General features: G+C 41.8%; 1 protein-coding gene across 4 annotated transcripts in view; it reads right to left on the bottom strand.

The window, feature by feature from the left end:
* Window positions 1–3,219: 3,219 nt before the first annotated feature.
* CFAP251 (cilia and flagella associated protein 251) overlaps window positions 3,220–22,874 on the bottom strand; it is a 95,659-nt gene continuing 76,004 nt past the window's right edge. For 2 of the 4 annotated variants that reach the window (XM_083151311.1, XM_083151310.1), the window contains exons 17-23: window positions 15,327–15,438; window positions 9,437–9,600; window positions 8,405–8,495; window positions 7,440–7,583; window positions 5,242–5,470; window positions 4,558–4,659; window positions 3,222–3,662 (exon numbers count right to left, since the gene is read on the bottom strand). In XM_083151311.1, the coding sequence (XP_083007437.1) occupies window positions 3,523–3,662; window positions 4,558–4,659; window positions 5,242–5,470; window positions 7,440–7,583; window positions 8,405–8,495; window positions 9,437–9,600; window positions 15,327–15,438 (982 nt within the window). In that variant the 3' untranslated portion in view covers window positions 3,222–3,522. Of the gene's footprint in view, window positions 3,663–4,557; window positions 4,660–5,241; window positions 5,471–7,439; window positions 7,584–8,404; window positions 8,496–9,436; window positions 9,601–15,326; window positions 15,439–22,874 lie in introns of all 4 variants that reach the window. The other 2 variants (XM_083151309.1, XM_083151312.1) reach the window with 2 other exon arrangements.

Below are 22,874 nucleotides of genomic sequence, written 5' to 3'. Positions count from 1 at the left end.
TTTTTATATGTCGAGACCAATGTGATATTTATTTTCATGTGATGGTCAATGTAGTTTATTTTTGTGTCCTGTGGGGACCAGTTTGATTATTTTTTCATATGGGGTAATGGGTTTGTTTTTTCCCTGTGGGGGGCAATGTGTTTTTTCCCTTTGTAGATCTGATGGTGCAACTTGACAATTTTACAATCTTGTTTAGTGTGCCGTGAGTGAATAAGTTTGAAAATCACTGGTGCAAGGCCTAAAAGAACCGATAGAAATCACATTTTCTACCTTTGCAATAAAAACATGCTCATTGCAAAAGATCTGCATGTGAACAAAAAACAACCAAACCACACTTGTCCCTTATTCTGATTGAATCGGACAGCTGCGTGTGCACATGTGCAGAGGCGTTTCTGCGGATGTGGGAACGCCTCGCATGTCCGAACACGGTGTGAGTTCCGTGCAGAAAACGAACCATCCGAACAGGGGGTGGAAAGGGGCGTAAAGGAATGTTTGGGCTCATTACCATATGCATACACCCTGCGTTTCATGGGCGTTCCCATGAAAACACTGGGCGTACGTATGATAACCTGGCCGTGATGCACGTGTGTGTGTCACGGGTGAGGGATTGGATGAAGCCGTGTGATGCTCAGGAACAGGAGACGGACCAGAAGATGAAGCATTAAAACATGCAGGTTTAATGAAGGATTTCATATAGCTGACAACTTCACTTAAATACTTCTTTAAGTGGCAGTTAGTGGTAAACAGAAAAACACATGCAAGGTACTTGAAATTAATGTAGGCAATGTCTTTGAAAGAAAGTTCAAGTGGGTAATGAGGCTGGCTGGAAGACTGGTAGTGATGATGTTCCGGAAAGAAGATGGTAATGATGGAGGGCACAATTGGATCCTTTGGAGTGAAAGAGGATGGATAATGAGTCTCTGAAAAAGAATTGGGAGGTGGTGGTGCCGGTAGCTCGGAAGTACGGGCTGGCTGCTGGACTTGGCTGGAACAAGAGCGATGGGGTCCTAGGCAGTCAATAGTCTGAGCGCAGAGCAGTGAGACAAAGGCACCAGGAGAGTCAGGAGTCATCCATTAGAACTGAACAGCTCAGAAGACTTTTTGTACTGACCCTGAACAGCCCTAGGCAGATCCCCTATATCCCTAGAGGGTGGCTGCCATTGGCTGTCAGGATAGTAGTGGGCGGAGACCCCTGACCTGGCCCAATCCCAGTTCTGCCCTGAAGCAAGATGGCGTCGCAGGCCTCGCCAAACACAGACACAGCCCTGCACTCCCCAGCCTTCCCCGCTGCCGTCCTCACGTCAGAAGCCGCTGCTGCCCGCCATCCACAAGCCGGGAGCCCACACACGCTAGCCGTCGGCGGGCGAGTAATGTACACGCCGTGTGCCGCGGCGGCGTGTGACAGTGTGTGTGTGTGTGTGGGAGGGGGGGGGGAGGGGCGGGTGGATATCTGACATAGCCAGATGTCAGCTGCCCGCCCATATCCCTGCTTTCATACGGAAAAAATGTCTGAGTGGTCTGGAGCACTCGGTGCTGCCTGACTGCTCACTCCATCTTTAGATGGTCGGCGACCATTGGAGAATGGGGGAGGTTCCCACAGATGGGGGAGGTGTTTCACATGAAACATCCACTCGCTCAGCGTCTTACCACATTCGGACGGTGTGAGCGATCCTTACGGTAGGCGGGACTAAGAACACTTGGTGCCCGTCCGAAACACGCATCCGTATGATTCAACCAGAATAAGGGCCATTGTAGGTTGGCCCACATTTTTAGACTATTTTAAATTTTAGAATTTATATTTCATTATAATATTACATTGTAGTTTAGTATAATTGTTTTTCATTACCAGTGTTCTTATTACTTGCATCTGCATTTAACTTTTTTTTCTGTGTGGCAATTGCAAGGTAGTACCTCTTGTGTTTGTAAGGGTGTGCAGAATTGCCCCACCTCCCCTTACTATGTTACAGGCTGTACTAGAAGAATGCCAGACACAAATTAGTTGCTATAAGTAACTTATCTACTTTGTCTTTATCCAAGATTTGATAAATCTCCACATATAATGACCAATAATCATTCCAATCCACCAATGCAAGACAATTCTGAATGTTCATGAATGACAATCATTTAAAGCTGAAAATGTAACAAAAAAAATATTAAGATCGTTTGATTTTCAAAAATGTTTGTTCTTTTGGACTGTTGTTCTTCTGACGCCTTGATTGAGCCAGTAGATTGGACACTGTATGGAGGCATATCCAATCTCTCTCAGCCGGATACCCCTTTGGCCACTATAATAAATGAACATTTATTTAACTGCAATGCCCAGTATTTTCCATCTGTGGATAAAACTTCACAGAGGCTTGGAATGGGCATCTATTTACTTGAACCGCCTCTTGTAGGCTTTGCATAATGTCACCCAGTGGCTGTGAACAAAGATGCATCAGCTGTGCAATTAGTTCCCACCTCTGAATTAGCCTAAAATATAATATTTACTAATCGTGTGTCCCCCTCCCGGGTAGCTTCCGGGAAATCAGGTCCGACTTGTATGGACTAATGTATTTGGACCTTAAGCATGTGTCTGTACATTTCCAATAAAAAAAACTGTTCAAATCTATACAGAAATTCCATGTTTTTTAAAAAAGTTTCCAAGATTCTGACATATCCATCTCCATCTCCAAATTAAAACTATTCAAACTAATTTCTGTATATTGAGAATGGATGCTGTATTAGCTGATGAAGCTGTTGTGATGATTATAAAAGCAAAACATATGAGAAAAATATCTGGTAATAAAAGATGCGGTTAGAGGATGACTGTAATCTGACAGTGTGGTCTTTGGGTGACCCTGCTGTGAGCCTCCAGTTGCGACCCATTGGGTGCCCAAACAGCATTTTTAACATTGTCTCCAGCACTTTGCTCGGGTAAAGCCGTTTTTAAGGCTAAACCTGACAATTATGGGTGCAATTAGTGAGTGCAAAATAAAACAACATTTTACTATCACCCACAATCTCCTATCACTTAATAAAACAATTGAATTGAGCCATGGAACAATATGCCTTGTAGGGAGTGGAACGGAAGAACATGCATTATCTCTCACATCAAAGACAAGGAGTGAAATTTGTTAGGATGAGCGATTCAGAACGTGAGAGATTTGGTGAGAAATCTCCTTTTTTTTTAAAGCGGCAATTATTTATACATGAAAATCAAACTGGTTTTGCAGTGTAAATGATTGCTGCTTTAAAAAAACCTGGAGATTTCTTACCAAATCTATCACTTGTTGAATCTCTCGTCCTATTAAATTGCCCCCACTGGGTGAAAGCAGTTTCTTATGAAACAGGATAATAACATATTTGACCATAATAACTCAATACTATATGAACAACAACAAAAAAACGTTATTTGTATAATTTAAAAATACTGATGAACAATATATTTTACAAATGTGCATCCAACTGATATGTCATGCTACAATGTATTGCTGGTTTTGCAAAGGCTAAGTAGAACATATTCTAAACAGCCATTATTAGCTAAGACAAGTCAGCCTCTGGAGAGTGTGCCTGCTCTTCATAGTCATCAGATGCATGGGCTGGAAAACCGAGAATGTCTGCAACCAACACGTCAGTCGTGATTTCTTCTGGGATTTCTTGTTCAAGCAGCTCCGCTACATCTGTAACACACATTGCCAGATACAGCTAAAACATCATTTGTCTTGGTGGATAAAAAATAAAATAACTTTACAACTTGTTGTAAATGGGATACTTACACATCCTCAAAATGTGTTCATATATTTTTCTACTAACTGTAACAACTACTTATTTGTTTATTTATAATTTATTTATTAACAATTACTTACTGTAAATGTTTATTTCTAAGGTGTGGTGTCCACTCACCATTTGTATTCTATTTATTATATATTTTATTATATTTTGCAAGGCCAATTAAGCTGTCTTATAGAGGGTACACAAGGTGAGATATGCACTATTTTTCTATTCAATTTTGCTTATAGAAGAAAAAATCCAACAGAAATTGAATACACATCGAATGCTTTTAGCAGCATTCGATGCAGATTCGATCCCAATGCGCGTTTACGTATAGTGGATGTAACCATGTGTACGCACCATTAGACCTAACTGCAAATCAATGGGTGGGCCCATAAGTGGCTGCCAATATCAATAAATGTATGATTGGTAGATTTCAGAAATCGATCTGGAAAAAACTGTCAAAACAATGACAGTGTGTGACCATTGCGGCATACTGCAGTACCCCATAAGACCTGGGAATTTCACCCGAGCTCTGATTGGCTAGATCTCTCCAATTTGTACACATGCATAACTAGAAACAAAGGCAAGATATCATTATGTGTTTTCTAGAGAGCAAAAAAAATAAACAAATCACATTGCAAATTATGTTTAATAGAGTAGGAGCCTATACTTTTCAATATGTAGGTGATCACAGCAAAGGTGGACTGGCCTATAGAGGTTTAACAAGTGATGTGTGTATAGAGTTTGAAGTTTATTACTGTATACAGGCATCTCTGTTTCATTGCTCTATTACTTACATACCTGTAGATTTGTAGTTGTCCAGTTCTAAACTTCCACCTTCTGGATTTAGCCCTAGCAAGGTACTAAAATATTCTGCGAGCTCCTCTTCAGTCATATGTTCACCTGTATGGAATATGTTATTAGCATGATGTTCTCTGAGTAAATGTAAAATGTCACCAGTTAAAGGTCTAAAAAATAAACATGATACTCTCCCTCACCAATAAATATAATCTATACTATATGAACGGGCTACTGTATTATAGTTATCATTCTTTATTGTAACTTAATATCTACAATTATATATCCCAAGTCTACATCTAGACATTATTTTGGAGTTTATTTAAAAATCTTTGACAATTCCAATAATAGCCATAATTGCCTTAAAAGCGACTCAAAATATCCCTGACTAATGCCTAGAAAATACCAGGTTCAGGCATGGGCTGCTTCAGTTTTACAAACCTTTCCTCTGTAGCCATAAAGTAAGAGCTCTGTAATATATATCGGTGCTATATAAAAATGAATAACAGTCTTTTGGTTATGTATCACTGTGAGCAGTTAGTTCATTATATATATGATATAAGACGCTTATAACTAATTTACAGAATTGACTACTTAGCTACATTATTAATAAGTGCAGTACATGCAGATGGAGAACCCTTCCGTCTTATGTATGTAATTGAACCACATTGTGTCTTGGTTACTCACCGCTTGTTTGCAGAAGCTGTAAGAAATCTCCTCTGTTAACAGCCTGTTCTCCTTTGTCATTAGTAAAACCAAGAACTTGTATAGCTTGTTGAAGCTCCTTCAAACATAGCCCAAAAGCAGGTCTGTGATTTATGTAAAGTTTTAGAAATTCCCCGAGGTCTATGTGTGTGACTTGTTTTCCAGTATTCACATATTCACTAAATTTAACTTCATTCAGCATATTTTCCACCTAGAATTCAAAGACAACAATTACCAGATACAACATAATAACTTTTGTTGTCTGATATCATTGACACCAGTTCCACAGACACATCTTTGTCAGATATGTGAATAATCCAAGGTAGCCATATCTGACAGATCAGGCAGTTGCCATGACTCCTGTGCACATTAGTATCACAGGATGATAACCACATTCATAACAACATTACAATCTGGCCAGATGTTTTACTAAGGCTTGTAAGCCCCCTAGTGAGACGGGCTACTAAGGCCTTGAGGCCCATTGTAAGAACGGATCAGGATCTACCTGTCTTTAAGCAGAAAAACACTGCTAGCCTAGCATACACTTGTGGGAGAAATCTGAGGGATGAATTGGTGTGTATTGATATTACCGGCAGGGATATTACCCCCAATGTATACACCAAACACCCTGACTGTTATGGGTGTAATAACTGCGTTACATGTAAATTCATTAAGTACAGATCGTTTTAACATCCATATCGTATCGAGAAAATGTACAAAATAGTTTTGTGTTAACCTGTTCCTCCAGTTTTGTAGTGTATGTAGTAGTATGCCGTGGAACGCAGAAGCACACCAGGTGGAACGCACATTGGACATGTGTAAGCGGGTTCCCAGAGCCAACGGTGACTTCTGATGACCAGCATCATGGGGTAAGTGTAACACATATCTTGTTGCTTTTCTTTTAATCTAATTTTTGCTTGTACTCAAATGAAACATTAAACACTAATAACAGGGCAGAGATGACCACAAGTTGGGTTTGCAGACATATCTTTGCACGTACTCTGGAGAAGAGTGTATGGGTGATGGTATACTTGAACTGTTCTCTCTAGATGATGCTTTTTTTTAGACTGTAAGCTCCTATGAGCAGAGCCCTCATCTCTGTATTGCTTTTTCTTCTCTCACTTATATGATATTCTCCTTCACACTGCCAACAACAGAACCACACCTCTGGGTTCAAGCATCCCACTGCTGATTTGGCTATTATGCTGCAGCAGCAATGTTTAGAAACCTTGTACTTATCATGGAATATTTTCTATTGTAATGTACTTTTCTTCTGTTTTGTGCACTTACTGTTCCTGTTTATATACATTGTAAAGCACCACGTACTCCTTGTGTCGATATAAAAAGTAGAGATGTGCAGGTCCGGATGTACCTAAATCTCTAAACGAGATCTTATTGGCTATCCAGCTGTCACATGTTTTGGAGCAAAAACATGTGACAGCATATAGCCAATAAGATCCGGTTTTGATATATCCGGCGAAATCCGGACCTGCACATCTCTAATAAAAAGGATAATAATAATATTAATCTCTGCCACATCTCCACAAGAGGCATAATTCAGTGTTAGCTGGCCATACACCTACAGATTTATCTTCAGATCTGTCTGGTTGGAACAAAAACCTGGTAATGGATGAGAGCAAATGACAGTGGACCATTTGCTTGGAAATGCTGGAAAACTGACAAACTGTCATTCAGAAATCACCAGATTTTTGTTCCAACCAGCCGGAAATGACAATCAATCTGTAGATGTATGGGCAGCTTAACTTTGCTGAGGGAATGAACGGAATTCTGGTCTAGGCAAAGTGTTGGGTACAGTGTGCACTGATTATGATGACGGCTATAAAATCATGTGTAGGATAGAGCCAGTCTCACCGGAGAGAGATACACTGGTGACAATGAGACTCTCCTGTCTGCGCTGTGGGAGCAATTACAGTCTGATACAGCATGTAGCTTTGCAAGTTAAGTGCTTGCATATAACTCAATACAATTTCCACTCAATATGTAATTCCAATTAGTAAATCTCAGAATATAGGTGTTTTAAAAGGTAGAAATAACATTTTGGAATATTCATTTTCACAAAATCATTGTTCAGATACTACGAAGTTTCTATCTGTTCATTTGTTTCATTATTGACAAACAGAAATAACTTCTAGAGCTGTAGGCACGGATGCTTTGAGTACCTCTTGCTCCGTTGGATAATATCCCAATGCTCGCATGATGAAAGGGACTTCTTTCAAGGGAATGTGAGTTGAAACTTGTCTGGTCTCCATTGTGTCAATACCCTGATGACGCAGCTGTGCGTAGTAGAAGTAATCTTCTAACTCCTAACCACAGAGAATAACATGATGAAATCCTAGCATGCTGTAGCAAAGAGCAACCTTTATCTTGTGCAACAAATCATCTGAGAAAAACCATAGTAAGCATACATGGCTTCAGGACATGTCTGTACAATAAATGATGAAGTTTACATTCTACAATATTTTTGGCTTGGATAAAAGGGATATCAACAAATTTGTAACATCAAAATGATATGGCTAAAAAACACACCCAACACTAGCAGAGTTGCATGGGACAAGGCAAGTTGTTTCCTCCAAGCATCTCACTCTGCATGCCATATGGAGGCTAGATATATGTGGTGTCATCTGTACTTAGGGCCCAATTCAGATCTGGGCTGGGCAGGAAATCTTCGGGGCCCAGCGATCTTCGGGGCCCACCAAAGTGTCTCCCCACCCCTGTGCTTGGCTGCAAATACATTTGCAGCCATGAGAACAGTGGGAAATCCATTCAGAAACAATCGCCATCGAATGGTGCAGCCGTCGAGTGCTGCAATGACATGGGGAGATTGATGATGTCAGAGGCCCTCCCTACCAAAGGATGGATGCGGTCTGCAGTTTGTGGGGCACTCCTAGAAAACACTGGGGTGTCTCCCACCAATTCCAATCCACTTGAAAATGGCCAGCGACTTTAAGCCATCACTGGCTTTGTTTGCAGGGGGACCCAGTGTATGCACATGCGTGGTCGTTTGATAATCATCAGGAAATTTGCAGCCCTGCAATTAGGTTCCATAGCGCATTACCAACTCATAGAACTCTAGTGATCTCCAGCAATGCCCAGCAATAACTGTTAGCTCTGGCTATGTACTAACCTTGAATAATGCTCCGTCTCTTCCTCCTGGCAACATTCCATAGAAGGGTATCAACTCCTGTCCCCCAAGGGAAGCGGCAGCCTCCAAAGCCCTGCACAACAAAGATATTTCATGCCAGCTTTAAGTGCCCGCAGTGCAATGATGTAATGACACATCGTGCTTTTTTTTTATACCATATTGTAGGTGACAAATGCAAAACAATCACATAATCCATAATCAGTATGATCTACATTTCCTTTTTATTCTTCTTTGGTGCATCAAGAAGTCCATTGTGGAATGAGAAAGACATATTGTCCACATTGATTTTGCGTATATGTTTTATTTCTTTAACGGACATTGAAGGGGTGGAGAAAGCTCATGCCTATCGGACAGGGCAAAGCATTTCTCCTTCCACAGCCTTGGAAGCTATGGGAACTGAGTTTGGTCCATAATTCCAATTCATTATTTTCTAGACACAGTTCAATCAATATAATGAAAACATTCATTCAGATAAACAGTATCTGCACATAAGAAAGATGAAATAATTAAAGATATAAATTAGATAGCTATTAACTGCTTTGGCACATACATGAGTGGTCACATATAATAATGATCATCTCATCCTGCAGCCATGTGGCATTTATTTATTAAAAGTTTCTTATATAGCGCACACATATTCCGCAGCGCTTTGCAGAGAATATTTGAACATTCACATCAGTCCCTGCCCCAGTGGAGCTTACAAGCTATATTCCCTACCACATTTACACGCACACAGACATACTGTGGTTCATTTTGTTGGGAGCCAATTAACCTGCCTGTATATTTTTGGATTGTGGGAGGAAACCGGAGTACCCGGAGGAAACCCATGCAAGTACGGGGAGAATATACAAACTCTGCATAATTAGAGTCATGGTGGGATTCGATCCCATGACCTCAGTGCTGTGAGGCAGTAATGCTAACCATTACACCATCCGTACTGCCCAGATGGCATGATGGTGTCCACAATGAAATCACATTTAGACGAGGCCTGCGGTAATGTTGATTTTTACTTACTGTAGGTTTGTCTTCCACATTATTACTGTGCAGTCTGTTCCTCCAGCAGTAAACACGTATTGACCATCACATGAGCAGGCAACGTTGGCTACTCCATCTGGATGGCAAATGAGAGCTATTGACTTGTGTGGGTTTCCGTCAACTGGCAGAATTTGAAGACCGACCTAAATTGAGACATTGGATAAAACTCAGTTTATGTGATATTTCTCTAGAGTGAAACTATAGAGCCTGGACTCTGTAAAAGACCTGCTAAAGTGCTCTGAGTTGTGCCTACTCAAATGAACTGTGTGGCATTTCATAATTGTGCAACTAATCTGCATAATTCTCCTGAGCTACTGAATAGTCTGCTTCCATGCTGTTTACTTGTGCTCTGGAAATCGGAAATCTGTTATTTCTCATCTATTCAAATCTCTACTGTCAAATATATTTGTGCTATTGGAAAGAACTGTGCAGTATGCCTCTACAAGTCATTTCATTATGCAGGCAGAAAACCAGAATCCTGTAATCTGTTATTTCTGATTAATTTGCTATTGTGGAAAAGACATGAGCATATTATTCAGTGAAGCCTGCTTGTGCTATACTGAAGATCTGGCATGCTGTGTTTTTGTAAATAGTTTTAATAGTCTCTAAAGTGTATTGCTCCCTTTAAATATATGTGTCTGGGATCTTGAGATTACACTACTAAGAAATGAAGGCCCTCATTCTGATTTATTCGTAATAGGGTGAATTTGGCCCCGTTCCGATGTTTGGGGAACATAGGACCTTATTCTGGTTCGGTCGGCCAAACGTGCATACATTCCGTATCACCGTACGTTTTCCAGACGCGGACGTTGAGCGAAAGTCCACCCACAAAACATCCGCATACGGACGGTCACAAACACAGACAAAGGGGAGTGGCGTACAATTGAGCGTACGCCACCGTACACGGGCGGATCTCCTCCTAGACACCGACAACTGGCGTACAACAGAGCGTACGCCACCGTATACGGACGGCTTTTGTCCGTTTTCACACCGACATCTTACGGCTATCTGAGCTTTCGCCACCTTGTACGGACGGGTCTCGCCTGTTTTCAATGGAAAACTCAGCGTTTGACACCCATCGTGAGAGTGAGCGTACGTCCGTGCACGCTGACATACCCTTCACATATATGACCCTGCTAATCTAGCCTTTCAACTATGATTAAGCCAATTAAATGAATTATTCTAGATGCTAATCAATTATTGTTTTCTATGACCTCAATTGTCTACCTTCATGAACAGCCTAATAAAAATACATTTTACCCCTCCTTACATGTAGTTACATAGTTACATAGTTACATAGTAGGTAAGGCTGAAAAAAGACTTGCGTCCATCTAGTTCAACCTGGTATAGATATCCATTGCTGATTTGGTAGGTTCTGGTATTTTATAGACAAATTATATTTCTTATTTGTACCCATGGTTGTTTTTCTCCAGTAAATGTTTGTCCAACTTTGCCTTGAACGCATTTAATGAGCCAGCCGTTACCACCTCACTGGGAAGAGAGTTCCAGAGTTTGACTGTTCTGACCGTAAAGAAATTCATTCTACTAGCTGAATGAAATCTTTTTTCTTCTAATCTATACTCATGCCCTCGCGTCCTAGCAGGGCCGGCGCTACCCACTCAGCAGCTCCTGCAATGCAGGGAGGCGCCATGCTGAAAAGGCGCTGTCTGCCTCCCTGCTCTGCGCAAGCTGCCTCAGCCCTCACGGTCACTGCCTCCTGCACACCGCCCAAAGCACCTGTCTGACAGCGAGCGGGCGGCAGTATAAAGAGCTGCACCCTGAACCACGAGTGCACACAGCGTGCATGCCGCCTGCAGCGCCTGTCTGACAGCTGGTGGCAGTATATGGCTGAGAAGCTCTCTGCACCGCACACACATTATTCTCCTCATGCGACCTGCCCCCTCTTCCTCACGGACACTTGCGCTGAGGCATGTAGCGCTGTCTGTGAATGCCTGGATGAGATGTCATGTCCGGATCCGCCCCCTACCCATTGCTCCCTGCGCCTGTCAGCTGTCAATCAAATGACAAACAGGCAGCAGCGCCGCCCTTCCTTCCCTCTTCTCAGTGTGCTGTACCAGTGCCACTGCCAGTCCTCAACACTCCGCTCCCTCTATCTCCTCCCCTCTTCTTCCATCTCCTCCTTCTATCCCCTCCTTTCCCCCCCCAGTCACGAGAGGGGTGTAATGTCATCCTCAGCGTCCTGCCTACGCAAATAGAAGAGAAGGGACTGCACAAGAGTTAAACAGCAAAAGAACAGTGAGTCTTTTATTATACATGTTTATAACAATTTTTTTAATAATTCTAGATTTTTTTTATATTAATTTAGACACTTTTTAAATAATGGGTTGGGTTATGTGCCCAAAGGTGGCCATACATGCTGCAATAGCAGCGTGCGATGCGATCTGCGCTCCTGCGGGCATCGCACAGTACAAAAAGTATGTGCTGCACCTACTTTTTGTACTGCTTTCGGATCACATCGCACACACATTGCATGCATGCATGCCATGTGATGCGTTCTAGCCCATAAGGTATGCAATTCTCGCAGCGTGTATGGGCACCTTTAGTGCCTGCAACATTTTGCGGACACAGCACTGAGATGGTGTATGCATACATGTACATGCACCAGAGATCCTCTATAGCAGTGGTGGGGAACCTCAGGCCCGGGGGCCGTATGCGGCCCCCATAGCTAGGCTGAGTGGCCCTTCCACCCGCCCGGCGGCTTTGCCGGGAGTCAAGTACAGTGAAATTCTTGCAAGAGGTCGGTAGTTCTCGTGAGATTCCTCTTAATCAACAGCAGCAGGAGACTGTCAGTCTTATTTAGTGACAGCCATCGGAGCATGGGACGGCTGCAGCAAGACAATTTGTAAGAGACATTTTTACATATGGCCCCCGAAGAATTTTTTCCCCATACAAATGACCCTTGGCACAAAAAAGGTTCCCCACCCCTGCTCTATAGGATCTCATGTTGCATACACTCCCACAATCGGGCTGAAGCTTTTTGCAATGGCAATGTGAAAGGGCGCAAAATGTATGGTTTGCAGGAGGGCGCCGGACACCCTAGCACCGGCCCTGCGTCCTAGATTCCTTTCTAGTAGAAAAGAGGGTGCGTGACAGTTCCTTATATTGGCCCTTGATATACTTGTACATGTTGAGCATGTCCCCCCTTAAACGTCTCTTTTCTAATGTAAATAGTCCCAAATTGCTTAATCTCTCCCCGTAGCTTAAATTCTCCATTCCCCTAATAAGCTTTGTTGCTCGCCTTTGGACTTTTTCTAATTCTATGATGTCCTTTTTATAGTGTGGGGCCCAGAACTGTACTCCATACTCTAGGTGAGGTCTCACCAATGCTTTATATAGTCGCATAATTACCCATGAGTCCCTAGTTTCCATTCCCCTCTTAATACATGCCAGAATTTTGTTGGCCTTTTTTGTAGCTACATTACAATGGGCACTACATCCTAGTTTGCTGTCTATTTGGACTCCTAGATCCTTTTCAAGTATGGATCTAGGAGTCCAAATAAATGTATATTTATTATGTTCTAATATTGCATTTTAATCACTATCAATGTGTCCCCACATTGCTTTTACTTTTAAATAAAGTTATGTTGGTGATTGTGTGTATGTACTAAATTATGTCCATAATTAGTTTTTTCCGAATTCATAATTACAAAAAATATGTTTGTATTGGAGTGAAAAGGTTGACACATGTCGACTTGTGTAGATTGAGTGTGCTGCTGTTTAAAGTATATGAAAACACTTACTGAATGTGTATAAATGGTTACAAAATAACTACCTTGGCATATATAAGCAGGTCTTAAAATGATTCTTACCTTAAATGAAACCAACCTTTACATGTAGAGAAGTGTAGAAAGATATGCTTCCAATGTGTTTGAGTGCTGTGTGTGGCTTGCAGGTAGTGAAATAATGGTTTAGACTTAATAGACTGCAGCATTGCTTATTACATTCAGATGTATGTGTTTGACTAGTAATCAGCGTTAATTAGCAGACCCAGGCATCCGCTCTCATGCGGTATCTGTAGCGGAGGTGGCAGACCCAGGCATCCGCTCTCATGCGGTATCTGTAGCGGAGGTGGCAGACCCAGGCATCCACTCTCATGCGGTATCTGTAGCGGAGGTGGCGTTGGCGGCCGCCTGTTTTGTGTCCGAAATGCACGGTGCTTTCGCCGATCGAGCGGTAGTAGCACCATACATTTTTTGTGCACACCTCCGTGTACGCCCATGTTTACGCCCAGTTTCCCTCATTATTTCGGCCGCTCCCCTCAACACGCCCCTATGCTACTATTGCGGACAGGTTTTTTCGCACGGAAAGACCCGTCCGTGAGCGTTGTGGAGTCGTCACGCCTGCGCATTGCGAAAGTTACGCATGTGCAGATCAAAAAAAATCCCGTAACGTACGCGTACGGCCCAAACCAGAATAACCCCCATAATCACTGACTTGTTCCCAAGGATCGGGGTGGGCCTGGGGATGCGTTTTATGGGCATCCCCATGAAAATGCTGGGTATTCCAATGGATATGCAGGCAGGGCTTTGTCCCGGCACTCGCAAATAAGTCAGGAGAAATCAGTCGTTGGTCAGCAACCATCAAACTATTCCCCCTGCAGCAGAGGCATGCAAGGGGATGTGTTTTCATTGCAGCAGGGGGGGGCATCAGCAGGAAGGGGGGCGTGTATTTGGCGAGGCAGCAAGGTGGCATCTCAGACGCTCAGTAAACTGCAATCCTCGCAGCTTACCAAGCAAACTTGAATCAGGCCCCTGTTCCCTGGAAAAATATCTTGTTCCTCTCACTTCTGCTTGCAGAATTCAGCTATCAGTTAGTGCTGCTGATTGGGGAGGGACACGTCTGTTTGTGGGTCACATCAGTTTTGAGCTATAACCTTCCTGATATCCAACAGTTCTGGGTAGGGGAGACAGATGATCGGTGGACAGAGCAGGGCAATTGCTTCCAGCACCACCTTCACTCCCCATAGACACCCCTAGTTTCCGCTTCTCCCATAGCACGCTACTACATGCAGGCACCAATCACGCTGATGTTAAGCTGCACACCTCCCCTTGTGCCCTCCTGCCACTCTGCCTCTTTGTCGCTGTATTTAAAATCATGAAGAGTTTTCTGGGCTTAAGGGGACAGTGAAAGCCAGGACAATGGAATATCCAACACCAACTGGCCCTGTGATAAATATTCCCACTTCATATGCAACTAAAAGAAGCTGCAACCGATTCTTAAGCTGACCATACACTTTTTGGCCAATTTCATACATTTTTGGATGCATCGGGCCGATAAAATGTATGAAACCTGGTAAATTGGATGTGTTTAAGCTCCGATCTGATGCACGGTCCTGTGTGCATTAGATCGAAACCCATAGATCACTAGTGCTGTACTAAGGATCTATTGGGCCGGAGCCTTAGCTGGAATCGCATGCCACAAATATTGCAGACAAAAGGACGGCACTCCAGGTTTAAACAAACAGCGGCAACCACTCCAGTCAACGTTTCAATTTATAGAGAAATTGTCACCAGGATATATATATGTTTCTATAAATTGAAACGTTGACTGCCTTGGTTGCAGCTGTTTCCCCTGGAAGCTAGCCACAACAACCTTTGGAGGCTAGTCGCACCAGCCTCTAGAGGCAAGGCTAGCCACAACCCTAAGAATGGGTCCCTATCACCTGGTGGGACCTTTAAGAAACTGTTTTGGAGTATGCACAGTTCAAACCATTTTCAGTCGGATCTTGTACATGAAGCACAGGACATACCATTGCAACCATATTGGGACTCAGGCCCTTTAGCTGTATTTGCTCCTAAATGTAAATACGGTCAACAAAATTTAGAACAAAATATATCAGAAATCATACCTTATCATCTGTAATATATGCCAGGAATGCTTTATTGAGATCCTGGTCACTTGAAGGAAACACTTCCATTTTTCTCACAGGAGAACCAAATGTTGGACCCAAGAGAGTCTTTCTGATTGAGAAAGCGCATATTAAAAGCTTTAAATGCAGGCTATAATGTATAAGTTATAAATGCATGCTGTAATTTACTCTCCCAACCACTCCAAAATGTCACATTAAAGTTTATAAACAAATTATGAAGAAGCTGGCCAAAGGCCTCATTTGGCGATTTCCCTGTAGGTATTGGATGTTGGGGCCACCTAAGTCATATTTTAAACTTTTTCTAAATGTAACTTTGTTTTTAATAAGGAGCAGCCATATGGATGGATGGAAGCCATGATCTGCTTGGCACTGGCCTATAGGGGGCCTGTGCCAGCAGTAGTGTCCTTCCTCTTTCCTGAGAGTGGGAGAGGTTGTCTGGCACTAGTGTCCCAGTAAAAATTTTAATCAAGGGATGTACCTTAATTTTAGAAGAGCATCACACATGGGAAAGAGTACCATTAAATGCACATGTACTTCAGCAGTAAGAAGAAAGTACAATTTGCAAACATTCTAGCCATTTGCCTAAATACAGCCGGGAGGCTCTGGAAAAGCAGGTGTCACACCTGGCCATCTGGAATAGAAGGAAAGGGGTTTAGGGATTCCAGAGCTTGATATCATCAAGCCCCACCCTAATACAGGAAATGCCAGGAATTGCAGGTTTTATGGATGGGGAAGGGGCTAAATTGAAGTTGTTTGCATCATTTCAGCACCACCTTCTCCTTGAAGAGCCGCGAATGCCAATATTTTACGGTCAGAGGAAGCAGCTGGGGGGAGAATTGGGTGTGGGAGACAAATGCAGGAGGCTTGCCCACTTTTGGATTCTATGGAAGGCACTCCTGGCCGCAGGGCGTTGTTCCAGATACCCTGCTAGACAAATTAAATGCTGTCGGGCAGCAACTGTGTGACCCCTAGGATGGAAATGCTCACACACACCTCTTATGGCCCAGGTAAATGCGTTCGGTATATTTTGCCATTATTACAGCTTAGCATATGCCAGCTTCATCAGTGAGCGCATTTTTCCACGTGCAGCTAAAGCACAATTACAAGTGATTGGAACCTGCTGAAGAAAGCGCAAATGTTTTCCCCAAAGTGGTTGGTGCGAATTAAACATAACATGTGTTTAGCATTCTGTAAACATTTATATAAACATTCACCAACACAGATACGTATAAGAAATGATACGGACAGAATGTTTGCTACACACTGTATTACTCATCCTCCTACACACTACCAAGTGGAACGTTAAAGCCAAATATCAAGCACTGTACTCTGGTTACAGAGTATATAATTACCTTATTTTAATGTGACGGAATACAGAGCAATGAATTATTAGTCCCTGGAGTGTTAGAAACATTCATATATATGACCAAACATGGTACACATACCCTTTATTATCCAACTTGAAATACTGGCAGGGTTAACACTAAAAAAAATTCACCCCTTTCAGTGCCAGGGTCACATATCTTATATATAAAATCCAATAACCTGTTTGTTTTTTGTCTGTCCGGTTATGCATTTGGGCACCCCTGCACCCAGAGCCGGTGCTACCCACTCATCAAAGGGGTGCAAAGCAGTGGAGGCACCAGGCTGGAGAGGCATTCTTCCTGCCCTGCAGACCTGCTGATGTCCGCTGTGGCTGCCTCTGTGCCTGTCACACTGTGACAGACAACAGTACAAACAGCTCGAGCTTAGCATTCACTCTGTGAATGCATGACCATCAGCGAGCAGAGTCTGAAAAGGGGGTGGGACTACTCTGTATTGTGGGGGCGGAGATGTGCAGGAGTAGGGCTATGATGGAATTCAAAGGGAGAGTATGAGCTGGCAGTCTTTGATAAGTGGAGGGAGTGATAGAGAGAGAAAAATTGTGTGTGTGTGAAGGGGGGGGGGGGGCATTATGTGTTTAAGTGGCACTATTACAGTGGGAATTAGGTATAAGGCCAGGGGTGCTACAACTGTGATCATTATGTATAAGGGGCACTAGCACTGTGCGCATTATGTGTGTAAGCGACACTACTACTGTTAGCATGATGTGTGAAAATGGCACTACTACTGTGGGCATTATGTGTGGAAGTGATGCTAATACTGTGGGCCTTTTTCTGGTCTGTTCGCTTCAGCCCCTTTGTTCGCACACGGCCGCATTTCTGCACATGTGCAGACGCAGGGTGCGTGCAAACAAACTGTTTGCCTGGTGCACGCACCAAACATTGCGGGCGAGGGGCGGTGGGCTGGGCCATTTACATATGGGAACTCCCAGTGTTTCAAAGGCATTCCCATGAGAACGCTGGGCGTTCTCATGTAAATACAATACCAAACAGGGTATGAATGGTTTCCTCAGCGCTAATATAGATTCCTTCTGGTTCTCGTGTGAGTTTACACCGAAAAGAAGAAAGAAAAAACACAATAGTATAATATTGTTTAACAGAAAAAATAAATAAAATGTGATACGCCTTTAAATGTTTGAAGACTCGTACCAGATTTTTTGTCTACCTGATTAAGAGTAGACAAGTATGCTTGTGGTTTGAGGGGGATATTCACCACCAATGGAATCCACTTTATCTTCTATTGCCCGTATGTCAGACTCAAAGGGATAAGAAAGATATCATGGTGCAATACGTTTTATTTCATAAAAACAATTCATTAAAATCCACGTGAGGTATATAACAGAGGACTCTCACCATTTGTATATGTCCACAATACGATTGTAGACAAAAAGAGCTTTAGATGTAACAATCACAGGCGTCCCTGGAAACTCCTTTGCAGTGATGAGAGCCTCTGCAATCCTCCTCAGCGTGTAAGTAGCCGACCGGTTTCGATACTAAGTATCTTTTTCAAGGCTGGTGTGTAAATGACACCCTGTGGGGTTTTTATGCCCCAACGGAGTAATGCAGAGGCTCTGCCTAATACCAGACACAGATTACCTAGCCATTATAAGTCTCCAGGGATAACACACAATATATAAAGAATCCGTTACACATATTATCATGGTCCCCGCTGCCGCAGCTGTTCTTAATCTCACATATTCTCCGCCGGAGATAGTACTTCCGGCTTCCTCGTCTTTGGCCGGATGTGACGTTTGCGTTCCAAAGTCATCGCGTCTAGTAGCCGTCACCGGATGTGAGGTATGCGTTCCATTAGCCGATTTGCGTTTCACGCTGTGCGGAAATGGAGTTAGTATCGCTCCATTCCTCTATTTCGTGTCCTTTCACAGTGTGAAATAGCAGCATATATTCTATTTAAAGTGCGGGTGCTTGTATATCCTCGGAAAAAGAGGTATAAAAAACAAAATATTAACGAGGAACATGTTTAGCTTAAAAAGGTAACAGGATAAAAACATCGATGTCAGATAAAATATAAATATCATAAAAAATGAATAAAAATCATAGAAACCACTTGGTCTCGAAATCCTTATTTAGTCCTCCAGGTATGAGTGTCCCATAATTAAAAATTATTGACATCTCACATTTCGCTAATTTTTTATTAAAATCTCCTCCTCTTGTACCTGGGGTTACTTTTTTTAAAATATAGAAATTTTTTATTTCAGTAATATTGCACTGGTGAGAATTTTTAAAATGAGCTGATAGCGCATGCACATCAAGACCCTTCTTAATATTCCTAAGATGTTCGCTGAGTCTGATTTTAAATGGTCTTGTGGTTCTGCCGATATAAAACTTGGAACAATTACATTCTATAGCATATATCACATTATTTGAATGGCAGGTTAAAAAATCTGTTATTTTAAAAGTTTTGCCATTAATCTCAAGCACCTCTTTCTTCATTCCAAAAGTGTTTGGTATATTTTTACATCCAATGCAATCCCCACATCGATAAAAACCTTTAGATAAAACAGTAGATTTTTTGGGAGAAGGTGGGCACATGCTTTGGACTAATTTGTTCTTCAGATTCGGGGCTCGTCTAAAGATAGACATACAAAAGTTTATTCGGAAGCTCACTTTAAAGAAGTTCTTCTTAATGAAAACGGATGAGAATATAGAAGATTCAATCCCACCAACACCGTTTAAACCTAAATCCACTTTTTTCCCCTCCCATTTAAAAGGATGCTTCTTAGAATCATTTAGTACCCTTGTTATGGATGACATTCGTAAAATAGACCCCAAAAAGATCACACATAATCTTACCCTAAAAGAGAAAAAGGGCCTAAAAAGCCTGACGGATGACAAAAATTTAATTATTAAACCATCCGACAAGGGGGGAGGGATAGTTCTCTTAAATAAGAAAAATTATGAGGAGGAAATACTTAAACAATTAGCAGATAAAAATACATATAAGATAATAAGAATTAATCCAACCTCCAAAATTAATAAAACATTAAAAGAACTTATTGAAAAATATGAAAAAAAGGGGACTATAACGAATATGGAGTCAAAATTCCTTTATATAGAGGAACCTACCATCCCCACCATATATGTGTTACCCAAAACACACAAAGACCCCCTTAATCCCCCTGGAAGGCCCATAATTTCGGGAGTAGATTCTCCTACTTCCAATTTATCAATGTTCATAGACCACCATCTTCAACCGTTGGTGTTAGATAATCCATCCCATCTAAAGGACACCTCAGATGTACTAAACTTTCTAAAAGAAATTAAATGGGAGGAGAATTATTTTTTGATAACAGCGGATGTGTCGACATTATATACGATTATAGAACACCAACAAGGAGTCGATGCAGCCAAAAAGGCCTTGCAGAGAACTAACTTAGAACATAACTTACAAGAATTTTTGGTAAAAGGTATTGAATTCATCTTGTATAACAACTACTTCCTATTCAAGGAGGATTTCTATGTACAGAAGAGGGGGACCGCCATGGGTACCAGGTTTGCCCCCAGTTATGCTAACATCTTTATGGGTGCGTGGGAGACCGATTACATCTGGTCCCACCACCCATACGGGGCAAACCTGGTCTCATGGCGGCGGTATATAGATGATATCCTTTTTCTTTGGAAAGGTGACAGAGAGACTCTTGACCTTTTCTGCGATTACCTTAACACCAATGACAGGGGCATTAAATTGTCATATGTCATCAGTAAAAATCATGTCAATTTTCTGGACTTGGTCATTTATATTGAAGATGGCACGATCAAGACGCGTAACTTTGTGAAACCAACAGATTCGAGGTCATACATTAATAAAGAAAGTTGTCACCAACAACGATGGCTCGATACTATACCAATGAGCCAATTACAGAGACTTCGGAGAAATTGTACCGATACCTCAGTCTATTTAAAACAAGCAGATGAAATGAAAGCGAATTTCATCAATAGTGGATACGAGGAAAAATCGGTAGATAGTACCATAACTAAAGTTGAACAATTAAAAAGAGATGATCTGCTGGTCAAAAAGAGAAAAACTGAACGTGATCAATCTGAACGTTTTAAATGGTCTTTTATAACCAACTTTTCATCCCATCACTTTAGTGTTAAAAAAATACTTAAAAAACATTGGCCGCTTCTCCAAAAGGATCCGGTGGTTGGAGATAAAATCCCCCCAGTTCCTAATATTATCTTTAGACGAGCCCCGAATCTGAAGAACAAATTAGTCCAAAGCATGTGCCCACCTTCTCCCAAAAAATCTACTGTTTTATCTAAAGGTTTTTATCGATGTGGGGATTGCATTGGATGTAAAAATATACCAAACACTTTTGGAATGAAGAAAGAGGTGCTTGAGATTAATGGCAAAACTTTTAAAATAACAGATTTTTTAACCTGCCATTCAAATAATGTGATATATGCTATAGAATGTAATTGTTCCAAGTTTTATATCGGCAGAACCACAAGACCATTTAAAATCAGACTCAGCGAACATCTTAGGAATATTAAGAAGGGTCTTGATGTGCATGCGCTATCAGCTCATTTTAAAAATTCTCACCAGTGCAATATTACTGAAATAAAAAATTTCTATATTTTAAAAAAAGTAACCCCAGGTACAAGAGGAGGAGATTTTAATAAAAAAAAAAATTAGCGAAATGTGAGATGTCAATAATTTTTAATTATGGGACACTCATACCTGGAGGACTAAATAAGGATTTCGAGACCAAGTGGTTTCTATGATTTTTATTCATTTTTTATGATATTTATATTTTATCTGACATCGATGTTTTTATCCTGTTACCTTTTTAAGCTAAACATGTTCCTCGTTAATATTTTGTTTTTTATACCTCTTTTTCCGAGGATATACAAGCACCCGCACTTTAAATAGAATATATGCTGCTATTTCACACTGTGAAAGGACACGAAATAGAGGAATGGAGCGATACTAACTCCATTTCCGCACAGCGTGAAACGCAAATCGGCTAATGGAACGCATACCTCACATCCGGTGACGGCTACTAGACGCGATGACTTTGGAACGCAAACGTCACATCCGGCCAAAGACGAGGAAGCCGGAAGTACTATCTCCGGCGGAGAATATGTGAGATTAAGAACAGCTGCGGCAGCGGGGACCATGATAATATGTGTAACGGATTCTTTATATATTGTGTGTTATCCCTGGAGACTTATAATGGCTAGGTAATCTGTGTCTGGTATTAGGCAGAGCCTCTGCATTACTCCGTTGGGGCATAAAAACCCCACAGGGTGTCATTTACACACCAGCCTTGAAAAAGATACTTAGTATCGAAACCGGTCGGCTACTTACACGCTGAGGAGGATTGCAGAGGCTCTCATCACTGCAAAGGAGTTTCCAGGGACGCCTGTGATTGTTACATCTAAAGCTCTTTTTGTCTACAATCGTATTGTGGACATATACAAATGGTGAGAGTCCTCTGTTATATACCTCACGTGGATTTTAATGAATTGTTTTTATGAAATAAAACGTATTGCACCATGATATCTTTCTTATCCCTTTGAGTCTGACATACGGGCAATAGAAGATAAAGTGGATTCCATTGGTGGTGAATATCCCCCTCAAACCACAAGCATACTTGTCTACTCTTAATCAGGTAGACAAAAAATCTGGTACGAGTCTTCAAACATTTAAAGGCGTATCACATTTTATTTATTTTTTTCTGTTAAACAATATTATACTATTGTGTTTTTTCTTTCTTCTTTTCGGTGTAAACTCACACGAGAACCAGAAGGAATCTATATTAGCGCTGAGGAAACCATTCATACCCTGTTTGGTATTGTATTTGTGTGTGAATTGGCTGTTCACTTTTTGTCTGGTTTCCAATAGCTGCTTATTAGCGCATGGGTATAGTGATCTGAACCCCATTTTTGTAAGTTCTCATGTAAATGCCCCAATGTCACGGGTGCAGGGGACGGCCAGCTGACATCACCGGGTGTCAGTTTCCCGCCCACTTCCTCCCGAGCATCCACGCATATGTAAGTGACTTGAGAGTCACTTTTACATGCATGCACCTTCACCATCATTCGATGGTCACCGTTTATGTTAAACAACCCATTCGCAGCCAGCGCGTGCGAACACGCGCTGCAAGGGGGGGGGGGGCAG

Source organism: Crinia signifera, chromosome 1 (genome assembly GCF_055691185.1).
Source record: "Crinia signifera chromosome 1, ASM5569118v1, whole genome shotgun sequence".
NCBI classification, from domain to species: domain Eukaryota; kingdom Metazoa; phylum Chordata; class Amphibia; order Anura; family Myobatrachidae; genus Crinia; species Crinia signifera.
The sequence above is the reverse complement of the archived record's forward strand: the minus strand, read 5'-3'. Positions and strand labels throughout refer to the sequence as shown.